At 36.3% G+C, this 26,532-nt stretch overlaps 1 protein-coding gene across 4 annotated transcripts in view; it reads right to left on the bottom strand.

Annotated features, from left to right (window-relative positions):
• Window positions 1-26,532, bottom strand: part of CPT1A (carnitine palmitoyltransferase 1A) — a 47,618-nt gene that overhangs the window by 16,585 nt on the left and 4,501 nt on the right. For 3 of the 4 annotated variants that reach the window (XM_062620207.1, XM_062620208.1, XM_062620209.1), the window contains 15 exons: window positions 25,954-26,055; window positions 25,048-25,185; window positions 24,297-24,374; window positions 23,512-23,619; window positions 22,419-22,506; window positions 19,987-20,182; window positions 18,697-18,885; window positions 18,006-18,111; window positions 16,309-16,425; window positions 15,300-15,464; window positions 14,157-14,291; window positions 11,225-11,377; window positions 10,007-10,111; window positions 5,956-6,048; window positions 1,296-4,481 (listed from right to left, as the gene is read on the bottom strand). In XM_062620207.1, coding sequence (XP_062476191.1) covers window positions 4,395-4,481; window positions 5,956-6,048; window positions 10,007-10,111; window positions 11,225-11,377; window positions 14,157-14,291; window positions 15,300-15,464; window positions 16,309-16,425; window positions 18,006-18,111; window positions 18,697-18,885; window positions 19,987-20,182; window positions 22,419-22,506; window positions 23,512-23,619; window positions 24,297-24,374; window positions 25,048-25,185; window positions 25,954-26,055 — 1,860 coding nt within the window. In that variant the 3' untranslated portion in view covers window positions 1,296-4,394. Of the gene's footprint in view, window positions 1-1,295; window positions 4,482-5,955; window positions 6,049-10,006; window positions 10,112-11,224; window positions 11,378-14,156; window positions 14,292-15,299; window positions 15,465-16,308; window positions 16,426-18,005; window positions 18,112-18,696; window positions 18,886-19,986; window positions 20,183-22,418; window positions 22,507-23,511; window positions 23,620-24,296; window positions 24,375-25,047; window positions 25,186-25,953; window positions 26,056-26,532 lie in introns of those variants that run through there. The other variant, XM_062620210.1, reaches the window with a different exon arrangement.

Here is a 26,532-nt window from a genome sequence, read left to right as displayed (position 1 = left end):
GTGAGTGGCCAAAGGGCCAAAAAGATGACTAAGGGCGTATGCATGAATATGAGCATCTGTATGAAGAAAGGCTGAGAGGCAGGACTGTTGAGCCTGGAAATACAAAGTAGGAGGGACTGTGCAAAGAAGGGGAGCCAGGCTCTTTGCCATGGTGCCCGTTGACAAGACCAGAGGCAATAGGCACAAACTGAAACACAGGAGTTTCCTTCTGAACATAAGGAAACCGCTTTTTTTACCATGTAGGGGACTGAACACTGGCATAGGTAATCCAAGGAGGTTGTGGAGTCTCTATCCCTGGAGATACTCAAAACACCCTTTGGACATGGTCCTGAGCAGCCAGGTGTTTGGACCAGATGACCTCTGGAAACCTATTCCAACCTCAGCCATTCTGTGATGCTGTGAAATAGCTGACTTCTAGCTTCTGTGATTCGAGCCCTTTCTACAACTCACTCTGTAAACCTGGGAACTGTCACAGCGATTTCTGAGCTGAGAAAACACTCCACTGCCTATGGCCATGTAAAAGAAAAAGTTTCCTTGAAAGGAGAAACTGAACCTCAACTTTTCCTTTTCTCTATTGATGTCTTCAGTTTCGGGGGCGGGGGGAAGGCACAATAAATCTTTATTTTCTGGGCCTAGAAAGTTTCCATACAGTCTTTTTGTTCAGATTAAACAGAACAGGGTTTACAACTTCAGTATCCAGCTTTGGTGGGCAATGTGTGAAATAGAAGCAGGAGCTAACAGCATCTAAGAGATGAAACGTGAAGTTGAAATCACTGTGTTCTTTCATGTAGCTAAGGCTGCAACATTCAGAAAAGTAGCAAGCTAAATGGCTGTGAAAATGATCTATCACACAAAAGCAGCAGGTTGTGTAGAGGGCTTGGGGTAGTGGTTTATATAACAGTGTCAACTTTCTGTACCAGAACTAGTTCTCCACTACTTTACCATTCATACTTTACAGGTTATTCGCTGTAAAGATCAAACTAGGGCTATCCACTAGCTTGTAACCAGACTGTTTCACATAAACATTCCATCAGTTACTTGTATCATACGAAAAAAGCTCATGAAAAGCAAGACCTGTGTTGTTTCTTCTTTCTACTGAACCTGAAAAAAAAAGAGAAGTCCATTACCACACTCCCTAGTAATTAACAAGACATGTATAGGTTACTTCTAAGACAGACTGAATAGTCTGCTACTGCCATTCTGAACCAGATTTAATAGCAGTGATTTCACAAGTCCAGCAACAGCAGCAAGGGAGCTGGGAAAAAGATAGAAAAGATATTAGACACTGTACTAGGTAGTGTAATTGTGAAATTTTATTTTACTTTTTGAAGTCACTGAAGAATGTAGGAAAGAGCAACAAAGCACTGGATGTAAATAACTAACCATAGACAGAGAGTAATTGAACAAAATATAAAAGAAGAACACAAACCAGCTCAAATTAATATACTTTTATGTGAGAAAACAGCTGGTACAAAGGCTGAATTAGAAGCATGAATTTCAAGGTCAGTCACACACTTCCTTAGTCTCTCAAAAAACCCAACTCTTTAAAGAATATTTAGTTAGGTATGGTGTTAGCCCTACATAATGGTAGTCTGTAAAGGTACTTAATGCTTTCCTAATTTCTGGCATGAAATAGCGGCAATAAGAAATTTGAAAAATGCACATTTGAGGTATTCCACCAATTCTGCCCTGCTGTTAAATAAACAGGTCAAGATCTTACCATCCAACCTGACTTTTACCAACTACTCAACCCTAAGCTCTTAAATCACTAATTGAGAATAAATGAATCAAGGTTTTAGTAACAAATTAGTACTTTTTCTCAAAATGAATATGAACAAATATATGAATATTCCAGAAATATATAAATATTTCTGGAATATGAACTTTTAACTTTATTATAGAGTACATTATACTAGAAGGTTCATTTAAATCTAGGTCATTTCAGTCACATTCCTATGGCTTTTGAGCAAAAAAGCAAGCAGTTTTACTGTATGTACACAATATCAAACATCAAGATTTAAATTAATTATTAAGAACCTACGTTCACTGTGGATTTCTAAGATTTACATCCAAAAAGCATAGCTTATTTACACGCTTTGATATTTTAAAGAAAATGAAATAAAAATCTTATCTAAGAATTGTGATCTGTCCCAAATTAAAAAGATACATTTAATCCCACAAAATGTTTAAAACACTTATAATCGAAAAAAAAGCGCTTTCTGTGCCAACTATTCTAACTCTCTAACAATGTAAAATTGCATTGATAACTGCACTAACTACAATTAGACTTGAAACATTTAAAACCTGAGAGTCATATCTAAACTTTTTTGAAGAAAATCCTACAAGCCCTAATGTTAATTTAAGCACAGATTGGTCAGTGGTCAATAAAATAAAATAAAAAAAGAAAAAAAGGGGGGGGGAAACCCCAGTGCATTGTTTCTGCAGCTCCCAAAGGATATATCACTATAAAATTGTTGAAGTAGTTTGACAAATACCAGGCCTGTCAGCTACAGTAAGGCTTATTTCGAAGTGTCCAAATGAGTGTCTTTGGCCAGTTCCTGTGAAGGTTTCTTTATAAGCATGCATCTGGGATCTTTGAAGTTTTCCACATCAAACATACATGTACAGGTGTTTTAATAGCTAGATCAGAGTAAAAATGAAAATAACAAAAACATGAAGAGGCATAGAAAGTTAAGAAATACTGGCCAGAAAACATTCAAAGTCTAATGAGAAGTTTTGTATCATCCCCAAAGGCCTTTTAAAATCAGCATAGCTGTAGAGCATCATTCACTGTATTTCCAAACAGCATGTACCTTATATTTAAAACAAAATAAAAGACTTGTTGTACTAACAGGTACACTTTACTGCACTGCAGGATGTAAAAAGAACCCACACGTAAAAGCCTAGGGAAGAGAAGCATTACATACAAAGTAACTCTATTTTGCAGTAGCCCCTTCATTTCCGTGCTTGGAAACACTATGCTCCTTTTTGAATGAAATAGCTGTCCCCTTCCTTCTTGTATCCTTCAGATACTGCTTGACCAAAACCATCGCCTGGTAGGAGTTTGAAGTGGCCAGAATTTTCCCATTCTGGAGCTATTTTCAAGTGCTTTAATAGCTTGTCTTTCTCATGCAGGTGGTTGGCAAAGTAGTAGTGGTCCTTTCAGGCTGAAAGCAGGCAACCTGCAATTGATCAGCCTCCGCAGCAGCTTGCTTCATAGGCTATCAGACTGGTTGCTTTTAACTAAATTGGCATTCCCTTGGATCCAGAAGCTCTCACCTCAAATGACCAATGATACCACTCACCAACCTAAACATGGGTGTATCTGTAGATCTGAAACAAAATTATTCCTGCATTTCATTGGGACTCATGGGAGCCTTTCATTAGAGCTGCAAACCTAACCGCACCCACCATATGGCAACATATTCAATTCTACTTATGCCACATCAATCAAACTTACAATTTGAAAACTACATCTGAAATACTATTATTTCACCTCCTTCACCAGTAAGACAATGTAAAACCAGGTCTCACAATCAGTTTTTTTCCTGGGTTTAGGATTTTTTTTTTTTTTTTTTTTAAGGCACTCAACTGAACAAGCACACGGGTCCATTTATTTATAGAGAAATAAAATGATGTGGCAAACATGCTTGTAAAGTAGTAAGAAAAATGTGGTACCTGCTACTTAGGCAACACAATTTACTACCTGATGTAGGACTACTACAACAATGTTGTGGGTTTTTTTTCCAAAACCCCCAAAGTTTTTACAACTTTTTGTGTTACAGTGGGTCATATAAGGGGGGTTTTGTCTGCTTTACAGAAATTTCCTTTTAAAAAACCTAAAAAAAAAACCCCAAACAAACAAAAACCCCAAAATAAAACAAAAAAAAACAACCACCCAAACAACAGAAAACAATAAAGGCAAACAGCCACAAGTTTTGTCATTCTTTGACATAAAGCAGCAGATGCATTGAAGAACATTCTGCTATGAATACATAGCAAATTGAACTTTTTCTAATATTTGCGTTTAAGATGGTGTGTTTTATCACTCTGATTCTGGAATACAAGTAGTCTAATTTCAAGTAAGAAAAGAGCAAGTGTGTACAAATTAAGAGAAAACTGTAGGAGTTAGAATATACATGACTTCATGCAATGATACTACATCACTAGAAACAGACAAGATTTCAAAAGCCATCCTTTGTGGAACAAACTCTTCCAAACTACTGAAAAAAATTAATGAAACATTCAATACAGTGCTAAGGTTTTCATAGGTGATCAAGAAGATGCTGACTCAGTTTCTTCACCAGCTACTGTTTGACAAACCTTGCTTTTGTTCACTGTACAGAAGAGCTCACATCCCACAACAGGCGATTGCTTGGTACCAATAAGGCGAATCACTTGTTACAGTTTTTGCTAAGGTTAAATAAATGCATGATGTCAACCATTGCTTTTGCGATGTTTTTCCCAAAACGATGAGAATCCTTTAAAAAGGAACAAACAAAAAAAACAAAACCAAAGAGTTGTACTGTCAAACAGTTATCTTTTAGGCAAAAGAAGGAGCCTTTTAGCATTTTTTAATTTTGGAGCTTAGAGAACTAGAATATCTATTTTACCATAAAATGAGGAATTTAAATCACAAAATATTTAATGTTATACAAATTAATCCAGTCTTCTGCTATTACTGAGTTCGTCATTATGCATTTACTTTCCTATAAACAGAACTGAGATCATCTCCTTTTGAAAACAGATGCCTCTATATCTTTCTGTGACTTTAAAATAGCTGGGTTTCAGTACTGTTTTCTTACACAAGAATTTGCAAAAGCTAATTTTCAGAAAACGAATGCTCAAAAAGTCTCTCACTAATGACATAGAAATACCAAAAAGAGCAGAAAAAGTTTTTCTATTTCGAGTTCCTATGAGAACCCTGATTTTTTTTGCCATTGAAAAATTATCTAAAATATTGAAAATGAAAATTACAGTTATCTAAGTGTAAACAAACTGTGAACTTGTTCTGTTTATTCTAGGTGTGAGATGAAAGGTACAAGGAAGAGGTAGGATTAGAAAAATAAATTATTAGCTACATTCCAGGATTTACTACAAAGACTCTAGTAATATCAAGGCCACACGCATGAAATGCTGTCTTTTCTCTATGGACCTTTGACCAGTAAGTAAAACACAGGGAAATTTAACATACAAGCTAACACTCATCTGAAGAACAATTTGAACTGTGAAAAAATAAAATTGTGTTTCCTCATCTTTAATGATTAACCAAAAGCACCATGATGTTTCAGACAAGTTAAGGTCAAACAAGGGAAACTAGTTCAGTTATGCTATCCTAAACAAACTCAGCATGTTTATTAAAGTCATAAAAATCTAAAAGGGAAAGATGATTTGGATGCCTCTGCAACAGCAGACTACTCAATAGATGACATCTACTACATTCTAACAATGGGTGTTACTCTAATAAATTTTTCATTAATTATGTTTCTCAAGCACAGATTACAATTTATGTGCCACCTTCTTTCAGTATTATTTAAACCAAAAAGATCTGAAGAATAGGGAGCATACATTTTACTCTGTCTTTACAATTGCAACCAGAGAAAAATCAAAGCAAAACTGTAACAACAAAAAAATCTTACTGTCTATTGGACAGGTAGGAGTCATTTTACATGAGTTCCAAGGAACTACTCATATGTAAAGACAACTATGGGCTTTGTTTATGCTTGAAACCATATGTGAAACAGAATATGGCTTCCTTGGTTAATAAAGGTATTACTTTTGTAAAGTGGAGACAAAAACCCACCCCCAACAAAACAGCATATGTTGAGGAAGAAAAGGCAAATTGTAACTGTATCTTGCAAGTCCTACTAATTTCATTTAGAGAATCTGTAGAACAGTTTCATAAGCAGATATCAGAACAGATTTATTAAACTGTACAAAAGGACTGATTCTTACCGTCTTAGAGCAAGATATTTTGCTGGAGACATGAAAATGGATGGAGGTTTCATCCAAGATGATGTAAGAAACACCATAACCATCATCAGCCACCTAGAGGAAGAAGAGAAAAAAAGTTCTGAACTTTTTTCCTTCCATTCCTAAATTATCTTATACATAACTACACAATTCTTACTCTACAGTTTTGAAAATATGTTGCAATTTCTCCTTAAGGAAGACCTAAGCTTTCACATTTAATGCGACATTTCTGAAGATTGATTCCACTTAAGAAAACAGTTCTAGTCTCATCTGAAGTGCATGGAATTAGCATTTTCTGAATGTATGTCTGTAATATTTCCCAGCTTCAGTTTGTTGTTTTTTTTTAAATAGAATACTTGTTCAAAGACCTTCTGCTATCAAAGTCTGGTCCAAAACAGCTATACAGCTTCCATGCTTAAGTAGAAAGGAATCATAGAATGTTTAGTGTTGGAAAGGACCTTAAGATCAATCATCCAGTTCCAACCCCCTGCCATGGGCAAGGACACATCACACTAGACTACGTTACCCAAGTCTCTGTCCAACCTGGCCTTGAACAATGCCAGGGATTGAGCATTTACCACTTCTTTGGGCAATCTGTTCCAGTGCCTCACCACTTTCACAGTAAAGAATTTCTTCCTTATAGCTAGCCTGAACTTCCCCTGTTGGAGTTTAAACTGATTGCCCCTTGTCCTATTGCTACAGTTCATGATGAAGAGTCACTTTCCAGCATCCTTGTAGGCTCCCTTCAGATACTGGAAGGCTGCTATGAGATCACCATACAGTTTCTCTTCTCCAGGCTGAACAGCCCCAACTTTCTTAGGAATAAAATAATTCATTTGCATATCTGAACTTACTGTTTCATGAAATCACTCTGCAGATGTAAACAAATGCATTATATAAATGCAAAGTATGCAAGCCTTGTATTATGAAAAATTAGCCAAAGGCAAAGTCATCTGACCCTCCAGCAAAGATATGATTCTGAACACTCATATCATGAGCAGAGCTCTGGTCCAATTTCAGTATTAGCAGCATTAACTGTCCCAGGTTTCAGTCTGAGGTTATAATCTAAGTATACCTAGTAAACACAGACTATCCTGCTGCTACCCTTCTTCTCTTTCCTAAGTCAAAGGATCACAACCTTCAAGAGCTTTGCTGTCACTGCTAAGCAGCCTCAAAGTCTGCTCTCTGTTAATGTTACAAGGCTATAGTCTACAGAACACTTGGAAAATAAACAAACAAAAACCACCAACCAAATAACAAAAAAACATGAGTACACACACATGGAAAAGCCTGATGTACTGAATCTTTGGGCTACTTCTGCAAACTGAAGCACAGGTTTTGTAAGGATATAAGAAATTCTTCTTCATTTTGGGCAGTGTGCGCTCACAGCCCAGAAAGCCAGTCATATACTGAGCTTCATCAAAAGAAGCATGTCCAGCAGGCCAAAGGAGGTGATCCTGCCCCTCTGCTCTCATGAGACTCCACTGGGAATACTGTGTACAGTCCTGGTGTCCTTAACATAAGAAGAACACGGAGCTGCTCTAGCAAGCCCAGAGGAGGGCCACGAGGATGATCAGGGGACTGGAGCACCTCCTGTATGAAGACAGGCTGAGAAAGTTGGAGCTGTTCAGCCTGGAGAAGAGAAGGCTGCGTGGAGACCTCATAGCAGCCTTCCAGTATCTGAAGGGGGCCTACAGGGATGCTGGAGAGGGACCCTTCATCAGGGACTGTGGTGATAGGACAACGTGTTCAAACTTAAACAGAGGAATTTTAGATTGGCTATAAGAAAGAAGTTATTTACTGAGAGGGTGGTGAGACACTGGAATGGGTTGCCCAAGGAAGTTGTGAATACTCCATCCCTGGAGGTGTTAAAGGCCAGGTTGGCCAGAGCCTTGGGTGACATGGTTTAGTGTGAGGTATCCCTGGTCATGGCAGGGGGGTTTAGGGAACTAGATTATCTTAAGGTCTTTTCCAACCCTAACCATTCTACGATGAAGGGAAAAGTAAGCAAGGTTATTTGTAAAGACAAACAGCTGAAGAAAGGAAATCAGAGGAATGAAGAAATAGTAAGAAGGGAGCACCTAATGTAGCATTAGCAAAAACAAAAAGAAAGTGTTAGACATTCCTGTAGCCAAAACCCTGTTTTACTGCCAGACCACACCTTTTTGGAGATTCTAAATACTGACTTCATAATTGGCTGGAGCAAGCCAGTTTCTCACATATGAGCAGCACTGCAATAGCCAGGCTTCCCTGATATTGCAATTTAAACTCATTCCAACCTCAAGAACTACTAAAAGCTGTATCAAATGTGAATAAATAAACAATAACAAAACAACAACCAAAAAACCCCCAAAACCAAAAAACAAACCCAAAATTCCAGCTTGACAAACTAGCCAAATGTCCTGGGTTTAGCAGTAGCAGTCATTACCATAAAGTACAACGAGACAAGAACCTTAGCCCAAGCCCCACACTTGAAAAACACACAGCAAATACCAGCTCTAAGTAAGGTGCGATATATTGAAACTGTGAGATCAAGAGAAACAACTTTGAGAGCCAATAAATCAGCATTGTGATGCATGACTATTAATCCAAAACAATGAATGCTTATCACAAATATGATTAGACACACTCCAGACAAATCTGTCGTTATCTCAACCCCTCATGCTCCACGCTGGGTGCCAAAAGAACTGTCGTGGTTTAAATCCACACAGTTTCTACACGCCCCCCCCTTCTTTCCTTCCCCCCTCCCCACCCCCCCCACAGGGATGGGGAGGATAATCGAAAGAATGTAACTCCCACGGGTTGAGATAAGAGCCTTAGTCCAGTAACTAAGGTAAAACACAAACCACTACTGCTACCACCAACAATAATAATGATAAGGGAAATAACAAGGGAAGAGAATACGATACCACCTGCCGAAACGAGCCCGACCGAGAAGAGAGTGCCCTTCTGGGTAACTCCCAGTTACCTCCCCGGGCATGATGTGCTGTGGTATGGAACACCTCTTTGGCTAGTTTGGTTCAGGTGTTCTGTCTCTGCTTCCTCCCAGCCTCCCTTCCTCCCTGGCAGAGCATGAGACTCACAAAGTCCTCAAAGTCCTTGGTCAGAGTAAACATTACTGAGCAACAACTTAAAACATCGGTGTTATCAGTGCTGTTCCCAGGCCGAAAGTCAAAACCACAGCGCTGCATCAGCTACTAAGAAGGAGAAAAATGACTGCTACTGCTAAACTCAGGACACCAAAATACGCTATACCTGTCATCCTAATCTCTGTGTGGCAAAGAGCAGTCCTATGATCCCTCTCATTATTCTTTTAGTAGAGAAGCTTTTCGAAGACAGATTTAGTCTAGTCTATAGCCCCATAAATTCTGTTTAACAGATCTTGTTAACAATAATATTGTCATAATCAAATGTTCAAATCTCAGAAAAAAACTACGGAAAGTCAGGAGCTTGTGAAATCTCTTAACAATATGCTAGTTTCTTGAAAGTCTACAGAAGCTGTAGAACATGGTTTTATTTTTGACTTAGCTACTATTCACACTTAGAAGGGCAAGTAGAACAATATGAGTGGCTTAATTTGGAGGAAAGCATGAACAGTTTTTTAAAACTTATCAGGAAATATAAAGAACATATCAAGTATAATTACTCCTGCAAATCCTAACCTTAAAATCTAGTTTAAGTAATAAGGCATTTGTCAGTGTAATAATAGCCTGATGTAAGAGAATCTCTGGGCATATGTAATGTGGTAAGAGCCCCCATTTTATCAAATCTCTCTGCCATGTAGGCCTGTACCACATTAGATAACTGTACCTTTCCTTACAAATAATCCATTCTTGTAGGGGGATATGACAGAAAGGTGATGCAGGTTTTTCTGCGCATTGCCACATAATGAGAAAGCATGAAGCACATTCATTTAATAGCATGTGTTGCACCTTTGATGTACAATATTAAGGTGTTACAGATCTGAAGTTTTTAAAGTGGCATATTCAAAATAAACTGTTTTTAAAGGAGTATTTGTATTTAGCAAACATACCGGTCCAAATCCTCCACCACAGGATAACATTTCAGGATTCTTCTTTAAATCAATGTGTTGCTGTGGTGTCTGACTTGTTGACAGCCGCCAAGGTTCTGACAAAACCTGTATTAGATATGAAACAGATGCAAACAAGTATCATGCAGTGTTTAAGGACATGCAACTTTCCCGAAAACTAGTCAAGGTAAGTTAGAAAACACTCACTAAAGCAAAAGTAAGGATGACTCCAGTTCCCACTTCAACAGAATGAACAATTAAGAAGGGTTAAAAGAAATAGCTAAACTTGTCCTGATATGCAAACTGTTAACATATGAGGTTATGATGTCAGTTCCTCAAAGAGAATAAGAGTTGTTTCAGTAGAAACACTATTTCAAAGCAGATTAATCTGGTCTATAGCCAGAGAAGTTCTGCATAACAGGTCTTGTTAACAGCAAGATCGTTAACAGCCACAGTGAAATCTTGGTAAGATACTACATCGAGTTAGAAGCTGTTAAACTCTTTAGCAATACAGGTGTAACTTGAAAGTCTGCAGAATCTGTAGAAAGTTGGTTTATTCTTGACTTCATCCCTAGTCACATTTAGGAGGGCAAGCAGACAAATATGAGTAGCTTAATTTGGAGGCAAGCTGGAACACATTTTTTATTAATCAGGAAACATGAACAATTGCAATATAATTACTTTTATAGAGCACAAGCTTAAAATCTAGTTGAAGCAATAAAACATTTGTTAGGGTAATAAAACAGTGACATTAATGTTGTGCATAAAAAAAATAATTAAAAAAAATCACAATATATAGTTGCTTTATCTCACAGTAAAAGAAAGTGATTTTGTCACAGTTCCAAAAGAGCATTCTTGAGAGAAAACAGCCTTTTTTGCTGCCTTGAAAATGTGTAAAAACAACAAGCAGTGTTTGGTTTTGGGTTTTTTTTTGGTTTGGTTGGTTTGGGTTTCTTTTTCAATACTGACTATATCTTTCTTGCAACCCTTAACAATATGTATTATACTACAAAGCTCACAGAAAGCATTACTATAGGCTTATTAGCAAGCGCATACATAGAAATGAAACTAACTTGTAATCTATCAGCAGATACTAAGCAATGTTAGCTTTTTTCTTAAGAAAACCTGAGTTCTACAACTATGCCAGCAGATACCACAAAATGCTAGGTTAAAAAAGGATTTTTTTGCTGTAATTAATAGTTATCAATAAAAGTCACTTACTTCCTTAAGGAAGGGAGAATCTACAGCCAGGTACTTGGAGACAACATAAAGACAGAAGAGATGGCGGTCAATGCCAGAACCAGTCATGGCAAGACGATATAAGTGCTGATGTTTGGCAGCAGCAAGCCGAAAGAACTTCAGCTTATTTTCATTCTGACAATGAAACAAAGAGAAGAAAAATCAGTTAAGTGAACTGTATGGAGGTGTGGAAACTAAGTTACAGCAATGGCTCTCAAGGCTAGAATGTGTAATGGTCAAGTACATTATATTACCGTATATTTAGTTTCTAGAGATAGTGGTCTTAGAGTTACAGAAGAACAAATCTCAACAGGATTTAAGAAAACATGGAACTGCATCAGCCACTTTAGAAGGCAGACTGACAACACTGAAGTTATTGGGTTTATGACTGGTGGTCATTTTTCAAAAGCCTTCTCTTAAAATCTCAGGTGCAGGCAATTCCAGTCAGAAGTCATGCAAACAGGATTGGAAAGCTTCATCAAGGGGAGTTCAGATTGGACATTAGGAAAAGGTTCTTCACTGGGAGGGTGGCCAGTCACTGAAACTGGTTCCCCAGGGAAGTGGTCAGGGCAACAAGCCTGTTCAAGGAATGTCTGGATGATGCTCCTAGTCATACAGTTTAGTTTCAGGTAGTCCTGCAAGAAGCAGGGAGTTGGACTCAATGATCCTTATGGATCCAACCTGAGGTACCCCATAGTTCTATGAACACTGTATGAATGTTGTAAGAGCTGAAAGAAAGTGCCTGTTCAAAACAGTGAGCCATTCTGTTAAGATTTTATGATGCGGAATGAACATACTGAGTATATGGCAACCTATCACTTCTTATCTCCAGCATCACTGCATTTTACACCACTTATATGGGACACAGTGAACAGCCTATATGGCTTCAGCAATAAAACTAATAAATCACTTGTAGTCATGCTAAATATGCCCACCATTGGCATCCAGGGCTAAAGTTTTGTGGATAATCCATGAAAGATACATGCCTCAAGGAAATTCCAAGGAAATTCCGAGAAAAAAGAAGAAGCAGTAAAGGCAGACAACTCTTTTGGAAATAATATATAAATGCATGTAATATATCTTCATAACATATAAAACCCCAAATTTGCACTATGAAGGCGGGGTTCCTCTGATTTGTTGCTGGTAATTCCAGATGAAGGGCAGTAATGAATCAACAAGTCTGAAAGAATCATGTTCGTAGTAACCATAAGAAAAATTCAATGAGCAGAATTATGTCTATTACGTATATATATCTTGCCATTTATGGGGTTATTTTATTCCTTCAATAAAAAAGTAGATGCTAACTATGGAGATGTAACAGCACTTAGTTTTGACATTAGGACTGTCAAAATTGCTTTCTATACACAGGGTAGCTGCACAGTAGCTGTACCATACAGCTGTGTGTGACACCTTGACATGGCTGGATTTTCAGACTTGAACTGGTCTGATCATAGCTCCCAGCACAACATATTAAGGGGGATTTTACCTACACACAACTCCAGAAAGAGGAGGGAGAAAAAAGTTTGTTTTTTTTTCTCTGTGCATCTGTTTATTTGCAGTAACATTTATTCATATAATCATAGGGTTCTTTGTTTCTGAAGAAAGAACTTCAACTATTTATCTGCTTGGACTTCTCTGCCCCAAGATCTGATCAACTAAAACCCTTTTCATTATGTAACTTACTTTCAAAGACTGTCAAAGTGAAAAAACAACCTCCCAAAGTAATGGCCTGAGGCTTTCAGGATTCTATTTCCCTCCTTACTCACTATCCTTACTAGAGAAAATATTTCCCTAAGGTGTTTCTGCCTGAAATTTAAGTCCATTAGGTCTTGGGGCAGCTAACAGATTGTTCCCATCATATCTGCATCAGCCTTTCTTATCCTCTAGAGTACAACATGGCTCCCTATCTTTTCCACTACGTTCTCTCTTGTTCAGGCTAGGCAGGAATAATTGAGTTCAAACTATCCTCACAGATCCTCTCCAGGGGTTTCTAACCATCATTCTTTCTCACCTTAAGACTCTCTTTAGTCCATTTTTCTCTATAAATCCATATCTCAAGTGTGATGTCCAAAACTGGACATACCACCCCAGCTAATGCTGTATAGGAAAAATGTTCAGAGAGGACAGACTACTAACAATAAAGAGCAAGAGTAATTTAAGTGAGGGCTCTGTTTTTCCTAATGGCGTAGCACTGAATGTTCATTTACTGATTATTATAGTCCTAGATCTTTTTCATTATAACTTCTACCCACGCAGCTGTTACTCTGGCTTGGATGCAATACCTTGAGTACTTTCCTATTTAACAAAACTCTCTTTTTAAACTCAAATTATTATTAATTCTGAAGAACTGAAAATTCCATTCAGCTTAGCAAAATTTGCTAATATATATTGATTTATTTCATCAACTGTCTCTAAAAATCACAACTGAGAGTAGATTAAAAGAACAGACAGCTCTCACCCTTCCCATTATTGTCTACGTTTTCAAAACAAAGAAGTGTTTTTCCTAGACCATGCTTCTTTTGCCAGTCAAAATGCCACGGGAAAGATGCTTGTGAGTGATACTTGCTTCCCTATCAGAAAGAAAAGCCTAACTGGTAGGAGGTTACTCATTTCACAAATCTATGTTTGAGTTTTACAAGTCTAAAAAAATCTCACAAGTATTTTCAGTTTTCTGGAGTTCAGGAACTATAAGAAATAGCATCTTTGACTAAGTTACTGCCATTCTCTTTTGGTATAGCCTTGAATTTTTGCCATATTGACAGACAATGTGGACAATGAACTTTATGCTGCATTTCCTTCCTAAAAAACAAAGGCATAATTTCAAGGGTTTAAAAACTATTTAGGAATATATACCGATATCTAGTGATAACTCACGTGCCTTGTGGAATTATACAGAACAATACCATGAACTTACACTTTCAGTTGGGTCTTCCATGGATCGAACAAAGTTGCATGACTCAACAGTACATGAACGAACAGTTTCAGTCCTGCCTTCTCTGAACAAGCGTGTCATAGAGGCTTCATATGTCAAAGAAAATTTTCCCATGTCCTTGAAAAGGGAAAAAATTCAGATCTTAAGGGTTTAGCCAGACTTAGCCTCACTTTCTTAATCAACAGTTCAAGGAAAGCACACAGGATATCAACCTCTCCACAAATTAAACTCAACATAAAGTTTTTAGTAGCCCATCAGACTTGCCTAAACATAAAGGCAAAAATAAGATTAGTAGCATGATTTGATAAATGCTAATAGAACAACCAAACTAGCAAGGACTATCCTCACTGGTTTATATTCAGTCTTCTTCCGCTTATAACCAAAGACGACCCAAAAACCTGCTTAAAAGTTCAGGGACTTCCTAATTAAGACAGCTGTGGTAAATAATTAAGAAACTAACATTCTTAAAAATATTTTTAGTTAAAAATTTAAGAGCATGGAGGCACATGCCAGTGTGGGGATTTTCAAGATATGTGAGAACTGAAAACAATCTGCAAAGTCTAGGGAATGTGGCTTCCGTATTTCTGTAGATGTGTACAATCTACAGATTAAAAGTTGCCAAAGGACAAAATTTTATCTAACACATCTTAGAAAGTGATGTATATAAAATACATATCAGAACAGATTTTGACAGTCTGTCCAGATTTAGATATGGAAAATGGGTGTTCAAATTGAAACAGATAGGTGGATAATCAAACTATTAGCCGTGTAGCTACCGTATAAGACAGACTGCAATGTTGATAGCAGCCAGGAAATCTGGGTGCTTTGGAAAAACATTTGTAATTACTTAAAAAGCCTAGAATAGTCCTAAATAGCAATGACCAAAAAGCAAAATGAAAAACATGGACATTGCTATACTAGTGTTTTCTGAAAGCATGCTACAGAAAAGATGAACTAACAGAGGAATACACAGGCAGGCATTTCTGTTAATCCTTTTTGAGAGTGTAGTAGTGACTACTGAATTAAGGATGAACTCCAAACTGAAAGTTAAGTTTAACATTGTTTAGAACATGCTATACCCAATTTAATGAGATTTTGTAAGTCAGAAACTTAAGTTCTCCTTACCCGATAGTGAGCAAGCTGCAGGGCAAGTTGCACAAAGGCATCAGGGCTGGTTTTTGCTTTCTTTATTAGTCCCTTCCCAAAAGTATCAAAGTAAAACGAATTGAAGTCCACATCATCTGCCAGAGCTACGGCAGTGCTCAGAGACCTCTCAACCATTTCTTGACACTAAAATAAATAGATACACAGGCGTGCATATGTGTGCATTAATGTCATTTGAGAGAACTGTTGAAAGAGTGGAAATATTTTTAATTGATAACTAAGAAATGTTGCCTTTATGCATGCCAGAAACTATTACCAATAATCTCCCTTTGGAGACCGACGAGATGCTGCCTTTGGCAGAAAGTTAATATTCAAAATACTAATAAAAAGTTTTAAGCAATACACCTCTGGACTCCAAAAATTAGGCTTTAAAAATCCACCAGCATTTAGACTGTTCAGATCACTAGAATGACCCACAGAGGTAGAACAACAATAACTGTGTGCCTTCCAATCTGCCATACATGCTTAATTAAGCATATCACCAACCATTACCTTTTTATTAAAAATTAAAATCCAAGTAGATGGTGGCAGTGTGTCTTCAAATCAGGCCAAAAGAGAAAATAAATCAAACCTTATTAGACATCTACGCAGAATTTTGAACACAAAAAAAGACAGCTGATCTCAAGGAACCATTACAGGAAAGCATTCGTTGTAATGATAGTAATGACTTCAACTTCATTTTAATATAATTACTATTCAAAATAGGTGGGCACTTATTTTTGACATGTGGCCACCCAAGAAAGTTTCTAGTAAAAAGCTGACATTTCCTGACAAGGATTCTTTTAAGTGACATTAAAACCCCCTGATACCTTTCCAAGTAAACTGAGTTATGTTCACACATGAAATACATCTTACAGGATACAAAGGAATTTTAATCCGATTTATATTGTTATCAATAAATACTTAAATGATTTGACTGCTCAGAAAAAGGTGAGCTTCTTCCTCAAACCACTAGCTGTTCTGTACTTACTTCTTCTGGAATTTCCCACTGCAGTTTGGTAGGAACAGGAATATTTTGATTGGTATCTCCTTTGCAATGCCCATCTTCTGAATAGCCCAGTTCAAGATAGTCAGTTGCCATTACATTCTGCAAAGAATGATACTTCTTCAGAATTGCAGCACATTACATACTGTGGTGGAATTAGGATTTCATTGCAAAATCAATACAACCCATTTTCACTACCCAATGAAATACAATATACAATTCATTTCCAAATACTAAAAACAGCTGCAAGTGAAGCCCCCTGGTTTACTTCTTATTCAAAGAGCATTTTTACTTGCATTCTGAGTGGGAAAAATGCCAGATAGGCTAACATCAATTACACTTGTACATTTTGTTAGATGCTACTGAATTAATCAAAATACTTCAATTAGAAAGCTACCTCAACTTACTAGTAGTAAAAAAAAAATATTTAAAAAAAAAAATCAAATCTTAGAGGCTTAGATTTCACTACTTCTGATCAATTTACATTCTAGAGAGTCGCGGCAAGATTTGCATCCCACTCAAAATAGATTATTTTATATGTGCACTAGAGTTCTTAGGTGGAGAAGTAAAATATTTCGAACATGAACAATAGAACTTGGAACAACAGACAAAATAAGCTCAGTCTTACAAGATTTCAAACAACATCCTCAATGAAAAAATAAGAAATAAATGAAAAATAAATAATGCAGGATTATCAATAGATTTGAAGCTGCTTAATATGGAAAGAAAAAGCTTGACAAAGATCTATTGCATGTTTTATATATAGTTATAATCTATCATTTTAATTTTCTCACTTATTTGTCAGAACATGTCAAATATTAAAAAAAACTTAATCCATTCTATTAAAACAATAGGCAATATATAAAGAAATAACAACAGATAACTTTTTAGGAACTGAAATCTTACTTATCTTATTTTCTTCTTAGCAGAAAATGAACCAATTAATTGTAAGTACAGAGATATGAACTAAAGCATGCAACAACACTCAAAAGAAACCAAGGGAACTCTTTTCTCATTGAGCTAATCTAAACTGCACTGTCAAGTCAATCTCAAATCAGTTCAGCCTTACTGTTAATCACTCAAAACTGAAGTAGTTTTGAGTGATTAAATCATGTAACTGTTTATATGCTTAAGCTTCAAAATGAAAAAATTAAATAAGATTTCAAGTAACAAACTAAGGTCATGATGAACAGACCTGGCAAAAAATGCATTTATTTGATCATTGTAAATAAACACAAGAGATAATATATCAATCTGCAGATCATCAAACAATAGTGTAGAGGAAAAGTTTAACTCTGCGCCATTTCTTTAAATTTTGAAAGTAAGTGTGGGATTTTTGTAATGCAAGAAAGCTTAAGTGCTTCAGGAGCACGTACATAGGCAAAATACAATGCTATATCAAATCCATTGATTTTGAATATTACAAACAAGTTAAATGGGAAACTGTATCATTTTTCTATGAGACATCTACACTCATTAAAATGCAATAAAAACCTTTCATTTATACTATTCTTTTAAGCTAGAGATGGGGTTTTAAAGTCTACAGTTGCTATAGACACCAGCATGTAATCACTCACAGCAACGTGAACGCAAAGGATTGATAATAACTGGCCATCTTCAGGACCACTGCACAGACCATATCCCATTATCTCCTGCATTAACTTTTTCTGTTAAACACCTACCTCCCAGAGGTGTCCAACAATAGGAGCATCTGCCCATGAGTGCTCTGCATTCAGACCCATTCTGCCATTTTTGAATATTATAAGAGTGAATGATTTATCAAACCACCTACAAAGAAATTAAGATTTCCTGATAGTTTTGTATATTACAAAAGCATTTTTACACTTTAACTTCATCTCTTTCAAAAATTCTCATTCAAATGCACTAGTTCATGGCTTCTCCCTCACCCCCCAGTAACAGTTTATTTAAATCTTTCAATATATTAAGAAAGTTTATTAAAAAAAAAGAGAAAGACTTTTACCATGACCTATCTAGACACGATATGAGGCAATGGTCACAAACTCTAAGAAGATAGATACAGATCTGACAGAAAGGAAAAATGTCTTTTAGCATAAGAGTTTTGAGACACTGGGCAGGTTTCCCAGAGAAGTTGTGAGTGCCCCATCATTGGAAGTGTTCAGAAGCAGGTGGACTGGGCTTTGAGCAATCCGAGGTAGTGAAAGATGTCCCTGCCTATGGTAAGGGAGGTAGACTAGATGATCTTTGAAGGTTGCTTCCAATGCAAACTATTATGCGAGTCAATGAAAATTATCATCTTATAAGTCTCTAATTCATATGCATTAGTCACGTGAATTAGTGAAATTCTTAAAAAAAAAAAAAAAAAAAAGGTGTTTTCCAGAGTCAGTACTGTACCTGTCATAACATTTGCCATGTATTAGGGATTTTGCATACAGATCCAGTGACCTTACTGGGTCTTCTTTTGTGTACCCTCGCTCGATGTCATCTAATGTTACAAAAAATGCTGCTTTTTCAATAGCATCTAAGGACTGTTTGTTCTTTCCATGGCTAAAATAAGCCCGTCGAGCTTTAGCCCATGGTACTCTGCAAAAAAGAATTTTGTTTATTGACAGATTATGAGAATTGGACATTTTAGCATTCTTTAGATCACTATGAGATTAATGCTACTTTTATCAAATTTGAAGCAACTACTTTAATTGCATTTAAACTGTATCAGCAGATAAAAATTCTGAAAATACATGTACAATGCAATCCTATGAACAATTTCAACACCATGCATGCAAAGCTTAATCTAAATTCAATATTTCTGCAGCATGTAATGCGCATAGATTATCTACATTTATAACTGAAAAAAGAAAATGTTTATTATATGGAAGAAAGTAGTAATAATAATGAAAACAATCAGATAAATATCAATTGCTGTAACATCTAAACCTGAGTATGGACAATTGTCAAAAAAAGTTTCACTGGAAATGCCTGAAACAGAACAGAAGTTAAAAAAGTCCTGAACAATGTAATTTCTATACAGTTGCACCATGTATATTTACAAGTTTCTGTAGTTTTCCAAATGAAAAAGATAATCTGCTTGTTTAAAAGCAGAAAGTGAGAAAAATAAGGGACTCCTTGTAAGAAAGCATACCAAAATCAACAGTCACTCCCACTTGTCCAGAAACAATTAGGCAGATTGATCTAAACTTGTCATGATTTAATTGAATTCAGTGATTTTGTACTTAAAACCAACTGAGTACATAGTGCTTTATTTTGTAGGTGAAAATCATGAATATGGAGTAACAGTTACCAGATTCACATTCTTGATCTTAAGCTTTACAATACTGTTAAAATGCCAGTGAACCCCAGAGTAGATATAAAACTCTGGTAGTTCAGTATGTGTAATACTGTAAAGCTTCCAATTACCACCCTTATGATAACCACAATTAAATCAAACTCCTCCAGCTAAGTACATGTAATCTGTATACAGGGATGCCACTGCAAAATTACTTTCAACTCCACGTAGTTACAAATGACTGAAGAGGTTTCACATCTTAGCAATATGCAAAATCAGGGATCAAGGTGTAATCAACTGACTGCAGACTATTTTAAAATTCCGAAGCCAGTACTGAATTAGTATATTATGCAACTGTCTCTAAATATTGAAGTCTATTTAAAAAATAATAACGATCTTACCTATCTCCTGCAGTAAGTGCTGCTAGTTTCTCTTCACCAGCCTGAGGCTCTGAACCATCATCAAGAATTCTTTGCATCTGCTGTTCAATTTCTCTGGGTTTCAACAGTCTGCCATCATGGTACAGCCATACTTTGAAGTAACGGCCCTTATGATACACAACAATGTGTCTGCTGTCTTTCACATGCTGGAGAGTATCTAGAAATTGCAAACATTTTGTGAAAACAAAGCTGAAGTCTCAAACCACTAATGCACTAAACATCAAATGCCTACTGCATGCCCTACCATTTAGCCACAGTTTATTTTAACAAAGTAATACAGTGTGAGATAAACCAATCCGCCATCTTATTTCAGCACAAGGATTCCTGCATAAAACAAGTCAGATATCCAGATTTGACAATCATTTGCTTGTGTAGTACCACAAGTTTCCACACTGGTGGCCAATATTAAAACTGAGCACTAGTATTGTAATCTCATTTATGTAGTCAACAAAAGAACACACTAGATGAATCTGAGGAAAGGTACTTTTAAATCATCTTAATTCAAGTTCTAGACAATTCATGGCATAATCTGTGGGGAGTCTTAAAAGAGCCCAAATTAAGTACCATAAATTTTGTTCATATGTATCCTGACAGGTACAGAATGAATGCTCCATCTGTGGCCAAGAAGTGTAGTGTTATGGAAATCACTGAAGCAGAAAACCTAAGCCACAAATTTTTCCTAACTTTATTATTTATATTGCTTAATTGTCATAAGCCTAAAGTTCATCTTGAAAGCATTATATCAAACCACATGTGAGGGTTTCTGCAGAAGCCAGGGAAAGCCCTTAAATAATGAAAACTGTCAACTGGATCCCTTCACTACCTTAAAGAACAGGTATATTACTGTGAATCTGGGAAGAACCATTACTGTACTTAAATTTGAAAGAAACTGAGGAGAACCATAAAGATACACAGGAGGTATGTTATAATCAGGTGTTATAGTTAGAATGGGCTACTGATACACTTTTGTGCAACACTCATTTCAGACTAAGAGAACACCAAATCCAAAGTTAATGGCAAACAGTTCATACTTTTATTGAGGACAGGGAGGAGGCAAGGGTTGCACTCTCAATACTTAAAGTACTCTAAATAACAATAGCTCACAAAGTACAGCTGTAAAATAGAGATTTTAAAACTTGCTAGTTTACTTAAGCTACCAGTTCATGTTCAGGGAGTAATCACCACCTCCATTTTGCAGATAAAGGAAGTTGAACCATAACCAGGAAATAATTCCTCAATTATCTACCAAGGGCCAGCAACCAAACCAAGAGTAAAATCCTTCATGTTTTTTCATTCTTTAGTTGAGTGCAACTAACATGCCCAAAGGCAGCTTGAAACATAGGACTGAGTTACAGATCTCAGAGTCAAAATAAAATACATGCTATTTTCAAGTGACAACCCCAGAGAAGAATCAGCCTCAAGATCTCAGATGATGTACTGACCATCAAAAAACAATGGTGTTTTTATGTTGAGATAGAACAAGAAACAATTTATCAAAGGTTTGCCATTAACTGAAATGAAATTCTTTATATGTATAGACAGTGTTAATGAATGAGTGCAATGAGAGGATATGTACACCTACAGTGAGAAAGCGTATATGAATTGTCACAGAGACTTTGGGTTTTTTTTTGACTGAGCTAACATGATTGCTTGTGATCATGTAGGCACATCCTTAATCTTCCACAATAAACAAGTTGCAGGAACAGATTCAGGAGAGAATGACCCTGCTGTAAGACAACAGGCACACCCCTCTATTCAAAATTAAAATGTAAAAATTTAGTTACTCATAGCTTTGGATAATCAGACCACTGCTGGGAGTTAGGGCAGGGAAGGAACTAACAAAACCTAAAGTATGTATTTTCTTAATGTATTACAGAGACAATTTTGGACACCAGCATATTACAGGTGATTTCACTTAGCTCGTGTTTTACAGCACATGTAAGATAATAGCACAGTTCAAGGTAACAGTGATGTTGAAAACCTTGACAGGACTAAGACTCTACCTGCCTCTAAACCAGTTAGACATTCACATTGAGAACACTACATTGGGATGTTGTTGTGAACCATAAACTGAAAGGAAAAAAAAGTAAAGTCAAGCAAGCAAAGGGTTTTAATATAGTTGAGATAGGAGAACACAACTTCAACAAACATAAACCTATGGATATCAAAGGATCCTCAAAGAGTAGAATGGAGAAAACTAGAGAATTTTTTTCCTTTTAGGGTATTTTGAAATATCTAGCACACTGTAGGAGTTCATTACTTCCTGAGTAGTGGAACACAGCATTGATGTGTCTGTCAGATCTTTATCTGTGAAAAAAAGGGATTTTAGCACAAAATACCTCCAAAACTGAATTCCATTAAGATGCTTATTTTCCTTGGCTGGTCCTGCTTACCTGATTCCTCTCCTGGGATACGGGAGGTGTTGAACATCCTTTCCCACTGAGCTGAGCAGAGTGGAACAGTGGATCCCATCAGAAGAATCTGTGCCGCAAATATACATTAAAATGTTCATATATTGGGCATATACAATTAGAAAAAGGAAAAAACAGGATCTGGTTAAAAGGCTGTAGAACATTAAGATTTACAATATATAAACTCAGGATTCCCCTCACCCCCATTGTGTTTTCTTGAATTACGTGTGGAAGATTCCACTGACATTCCAGTAGCTGTATTTTTTCCCCTCCTACCAAAAGCTCACCCTTGGGGAAGGATGACTGAACCTACCTAGCATCTGAAAAACAAAAAGCTCTTGGTGGCCAGTCCAGATGCAAAATTTAAACGTGCAGCATGCATTACCCCTTAATTGTTTCTTTTAAAGCCATTTCTGCATGTGTAGGAAGAAAAGTTCACATTTCTCAGATTTGTAGTTACATACAATTAGTCACATTCCTGACCATCAACAAAACTACTTGTTTCCACAATATTGTTCCCAACAACATACAGGCCCTGAATAGAACAGAAATTCAGAATGGGATTTACCTTACTGATCTTTGCTACCCAGAAATTAGTGCAACACAGGATTTTATCAGCATCTATACTTCAGCTGCCACTGGCCCACTCTTGGCCTCAAGGTCCAGTTCTTTGTCCTAACCACCCCTTGTGCTCACACTACATGATAACTCAGACTTACAGACTTTCACACTTCAGGGGCTCAAAAATACCATTACATGCTTAGTACCTAACAACAGTACCTGTTATATGGAATGCTTAACATATTCAAGTCTCAGTCTTTTGGGCAAATACATACATTAATTCTAAATACTGCAATTAGTTGTAATGACAGAATCCTGTATTTCTGAGAATTGGTATTTTCTGCCTTGTGCAATTCAAGTGATAACCCAAGATGGAACAAAATTTGTGGTCCCAAACATCTTACATGTAGTTCTGACAATAAAACATTCCTCTTCTCTCCATTCTGAAAACAGATCAAGTGCTTGCAGATTATGCTAGAAAAAGACCAAAGGCCACTTAAACGGATATACATACTGGCTTGATTTCTTGTCTGTCCAGTTTTTTCCGATAGAGCAGCATGGCATGGATAATGTTACCAGCTCTAGCTGCCTGCATGGTTGTGGGAGATAAATAAAGGAAGTCCTATAAAGTACATAAGAAACATAAGTTAATGATTACCAGACTACATTTAAAATAAAAAGAATTACTGATAGTACTTCTTGTTCACTTCCTTATAGTTTATTCTGGTTAATATGGAAAAGGCTATAAAATATATTAAGTGCACTAGTGCAGTGAATTGATGACTTTGAAACTTAAATTTCTTCAACAGCCAATCTCCTTAAACAGCATCAGTCATGAAATATAAATGATAGCTGCTCATCATCCCAGTAAAAAAGAAAATGCTTAGAACTTGAATCCAAGACTACCAAATTTCTTCTTTCTACTTTAAATTTTAATATGTTTTTACAATTTTACTTCCTGTGAAGACATTTGTGAATATGAGCACATATCTTGCTGAATTGTGTTACCATGAAGTTTTATATACAGCTTTTGAAAGCATTGCTTATTGCAGTAAGCACAAAACTGTGTAGAGTCACTATTACATAAGTTTGCCAAAGTGGCAAAAGTTTATTATTAACATAGCACTGTACTTGAAAACATTGGCTGCACATTAAAGGTTTTTCCTAAAAGGAAGAAAAACCAAGGTCACTTACGCAGTGGCAATAGATTTCTGAACAGAAAGATATAATGAAATAAGCACCTGGCAGAAATTTTTCTGTGCCTCTTTGATACATAAGGTGTTTATATTATTTACTTACCATTGCAAAATAATTACTATTAACCATTATTGGTCCACGTCCTCTAAGGTAGACATATTCTTCCCACCAATCACTAACCTACAGTAGGAAGACAAAACCAGTAAAATCTCATTACTTCCACAGTTTGTCTTCTATGTTAATGACTCCACAATACAACATTCCATACAGATGCAGAAAGAAAACTGCTAGCTTGCCTTCCTACTTAAAAAAGTGGAACAAAGAAAAACCTAATTTGTGTTAAACTTTAGGGAAAAATCAGGAACTATCTTACAGTTCCCACTACGATGCTGGGTTTGGGTTTTGTTTTTTGTAAAACCAAATTCAAACAAGCAACACAAAACAACAAACAAAAGCCTAAACCTAAAAGCCAAACCATACACACACACAAAAAAAAACAAACCAAAACAAAAAAATCACAACCAAAAAGCCCCAAACAACCCCCCACCAAAAAACAAAAACCAAACCACAGAACAGACAAAAAAGAGCAATCATAACAGCAAATGCTAGATCACCTGCTTCAAGATAATGAACACAAAATGAGGATTTATTCTTTCAAGTTCCATTCACGAGACTGTTAACCAAACTATGCAAGTATTTATGTGCAAATCAGGTGGTCTCCAATGCACTTTACAAAAATATTAGGTGGTTTCAATTGCCTTCTTTTACATTTAAGAAAGAAGCCAAAAAGGGCAACAGGCAACAAATTAAAGTATGTCTATTGAACAATTGAGCCTCCCATTTATCTACTTACGTAGTTTGTGGCCCACCAGGATTTTAGCTTCAAATACCACTGAAGTCTTGGTCCCAGATTAAATGCAAAATCTTTGGCAAGACCCTCCATTCTTCTGAACTCTTCATCATCCATAAGTGGCCGAACTGATTCCAGATACTAGAATACAGGAGAAGAATCAGTATCAGTATGTAACTAATACATAGCTTTGCACTATTCCTACATAAAGAGTTTGAACTGTAGGCAAAGATTATCCAGGCTCAATTCATAAGGTTGCAAAAACCATGTTGTTAAAATAAGAGTATATACTCTTCTAAATATCTGCCTGCAAACTACAAAAATGAGATCTTTTTCCAGACATTTGTCAGCAAATCACAAATGGAAGAGATTACTTCTCTAAAAATATTTTCCACGCAGAAGACATGCAGCTTCTTCAGTATCAGGCAGTGAGACATTTTTGTCACTAGAAATCCAACCTGTGGTTTCTACGACAAAGTGTCCTACTTACATATTTTGCTATAAGCTTTTGTGTCATAAAACACATTTTATGTTCAAGCTGTGGAAGATAAGAAAACCATAAAGTTTCAAAGCCCTGGAAATCACACTCTATTGCATAGTTTTACATCAGACATCATATCATCCAATATGAATTACATTAGCTTCAAATTGTCACCAGTTTCAGTGTTTGTCATAGCCTTTGTTTTAATTTCTATGCAGAATTTTTCATCCATGACAACATATTAATACCACCATATAATACTTCTTATAGGACATGGTAAAAAAAAAAAAAACAAAAAAAAAAACCCAAACCACCACAACCAAAAAACCCCCCAAAAAACCCAAACCCACAAAAAGCCGAACAATTTCAAGGGCATCTAAATATGGATTCAGTGTTACTGAAGAAAATTAATTAATAAATATACACACCCTATTGACTGTGTCTTTAACAGCTGGAACTGGCAATCGTGGTAAAGACGACTGGAAACTGTACAGCATGGGTTTACGTCCCGAGAAGAGTTTTACAAGTGTCTGAAGAAAAGCAAAACCAAAATACACATCTCAAATTACTAAGTTCAACAAAAGAAAAATGGTGGGGTAATAAAGTGTCATTCATAAATAAAGTGTAACTCAGTTCTTTTCACTGGTAAATTATATAGTACTAAATTTAGCAAACTATCATATTTATCACTGTTTCACAAACAAAAAGGCACTGACATTAACTTCCCAAGGGTTAAACAACATGTCAGTGGAAGAGACAGTTATAGTCATTCTTGACTATCCACTGGTCATTAGGCAATATTGTTTATACATGCCACACCTTAAGCTCAACAGAAAATGAAGACAGTTACTTAGCACTTCTTTTCTTCATACATTTCCCTCTGTAAATATTAAAAAAGCAAGTCTAACAGTTGATTTTTTACTATATAATAGATACTGCAAAATATCTACGTTGTGCTTGAAAACAGGAATCATTAACCAAGCCCATGCACTAACCGTGACCCAGCT

The sequence above is a fragment of the Pezoporus occidentalis genome, unplaced genomic scaffold (assembly GCF_034315485.1).
Source record: "Pezoporus occidentalis ecotype Australia unplaced genomic scaffold, CSIRO_AGI_Poc_V1 ctg22, whole genome shotgun sequence".
NCBI classification, from domain to species: domain Eukaryota; kingdom Metazoa; phylum Chordata; class Aves; order Psittaciformes; family Psittacidae; genus Pezoporus; species Pezoporus occidentalis.
Note: the sequence above shows the minus strand (reverse complement) of the source record. Positions and strands in the feature narration are given on the sequence as shown.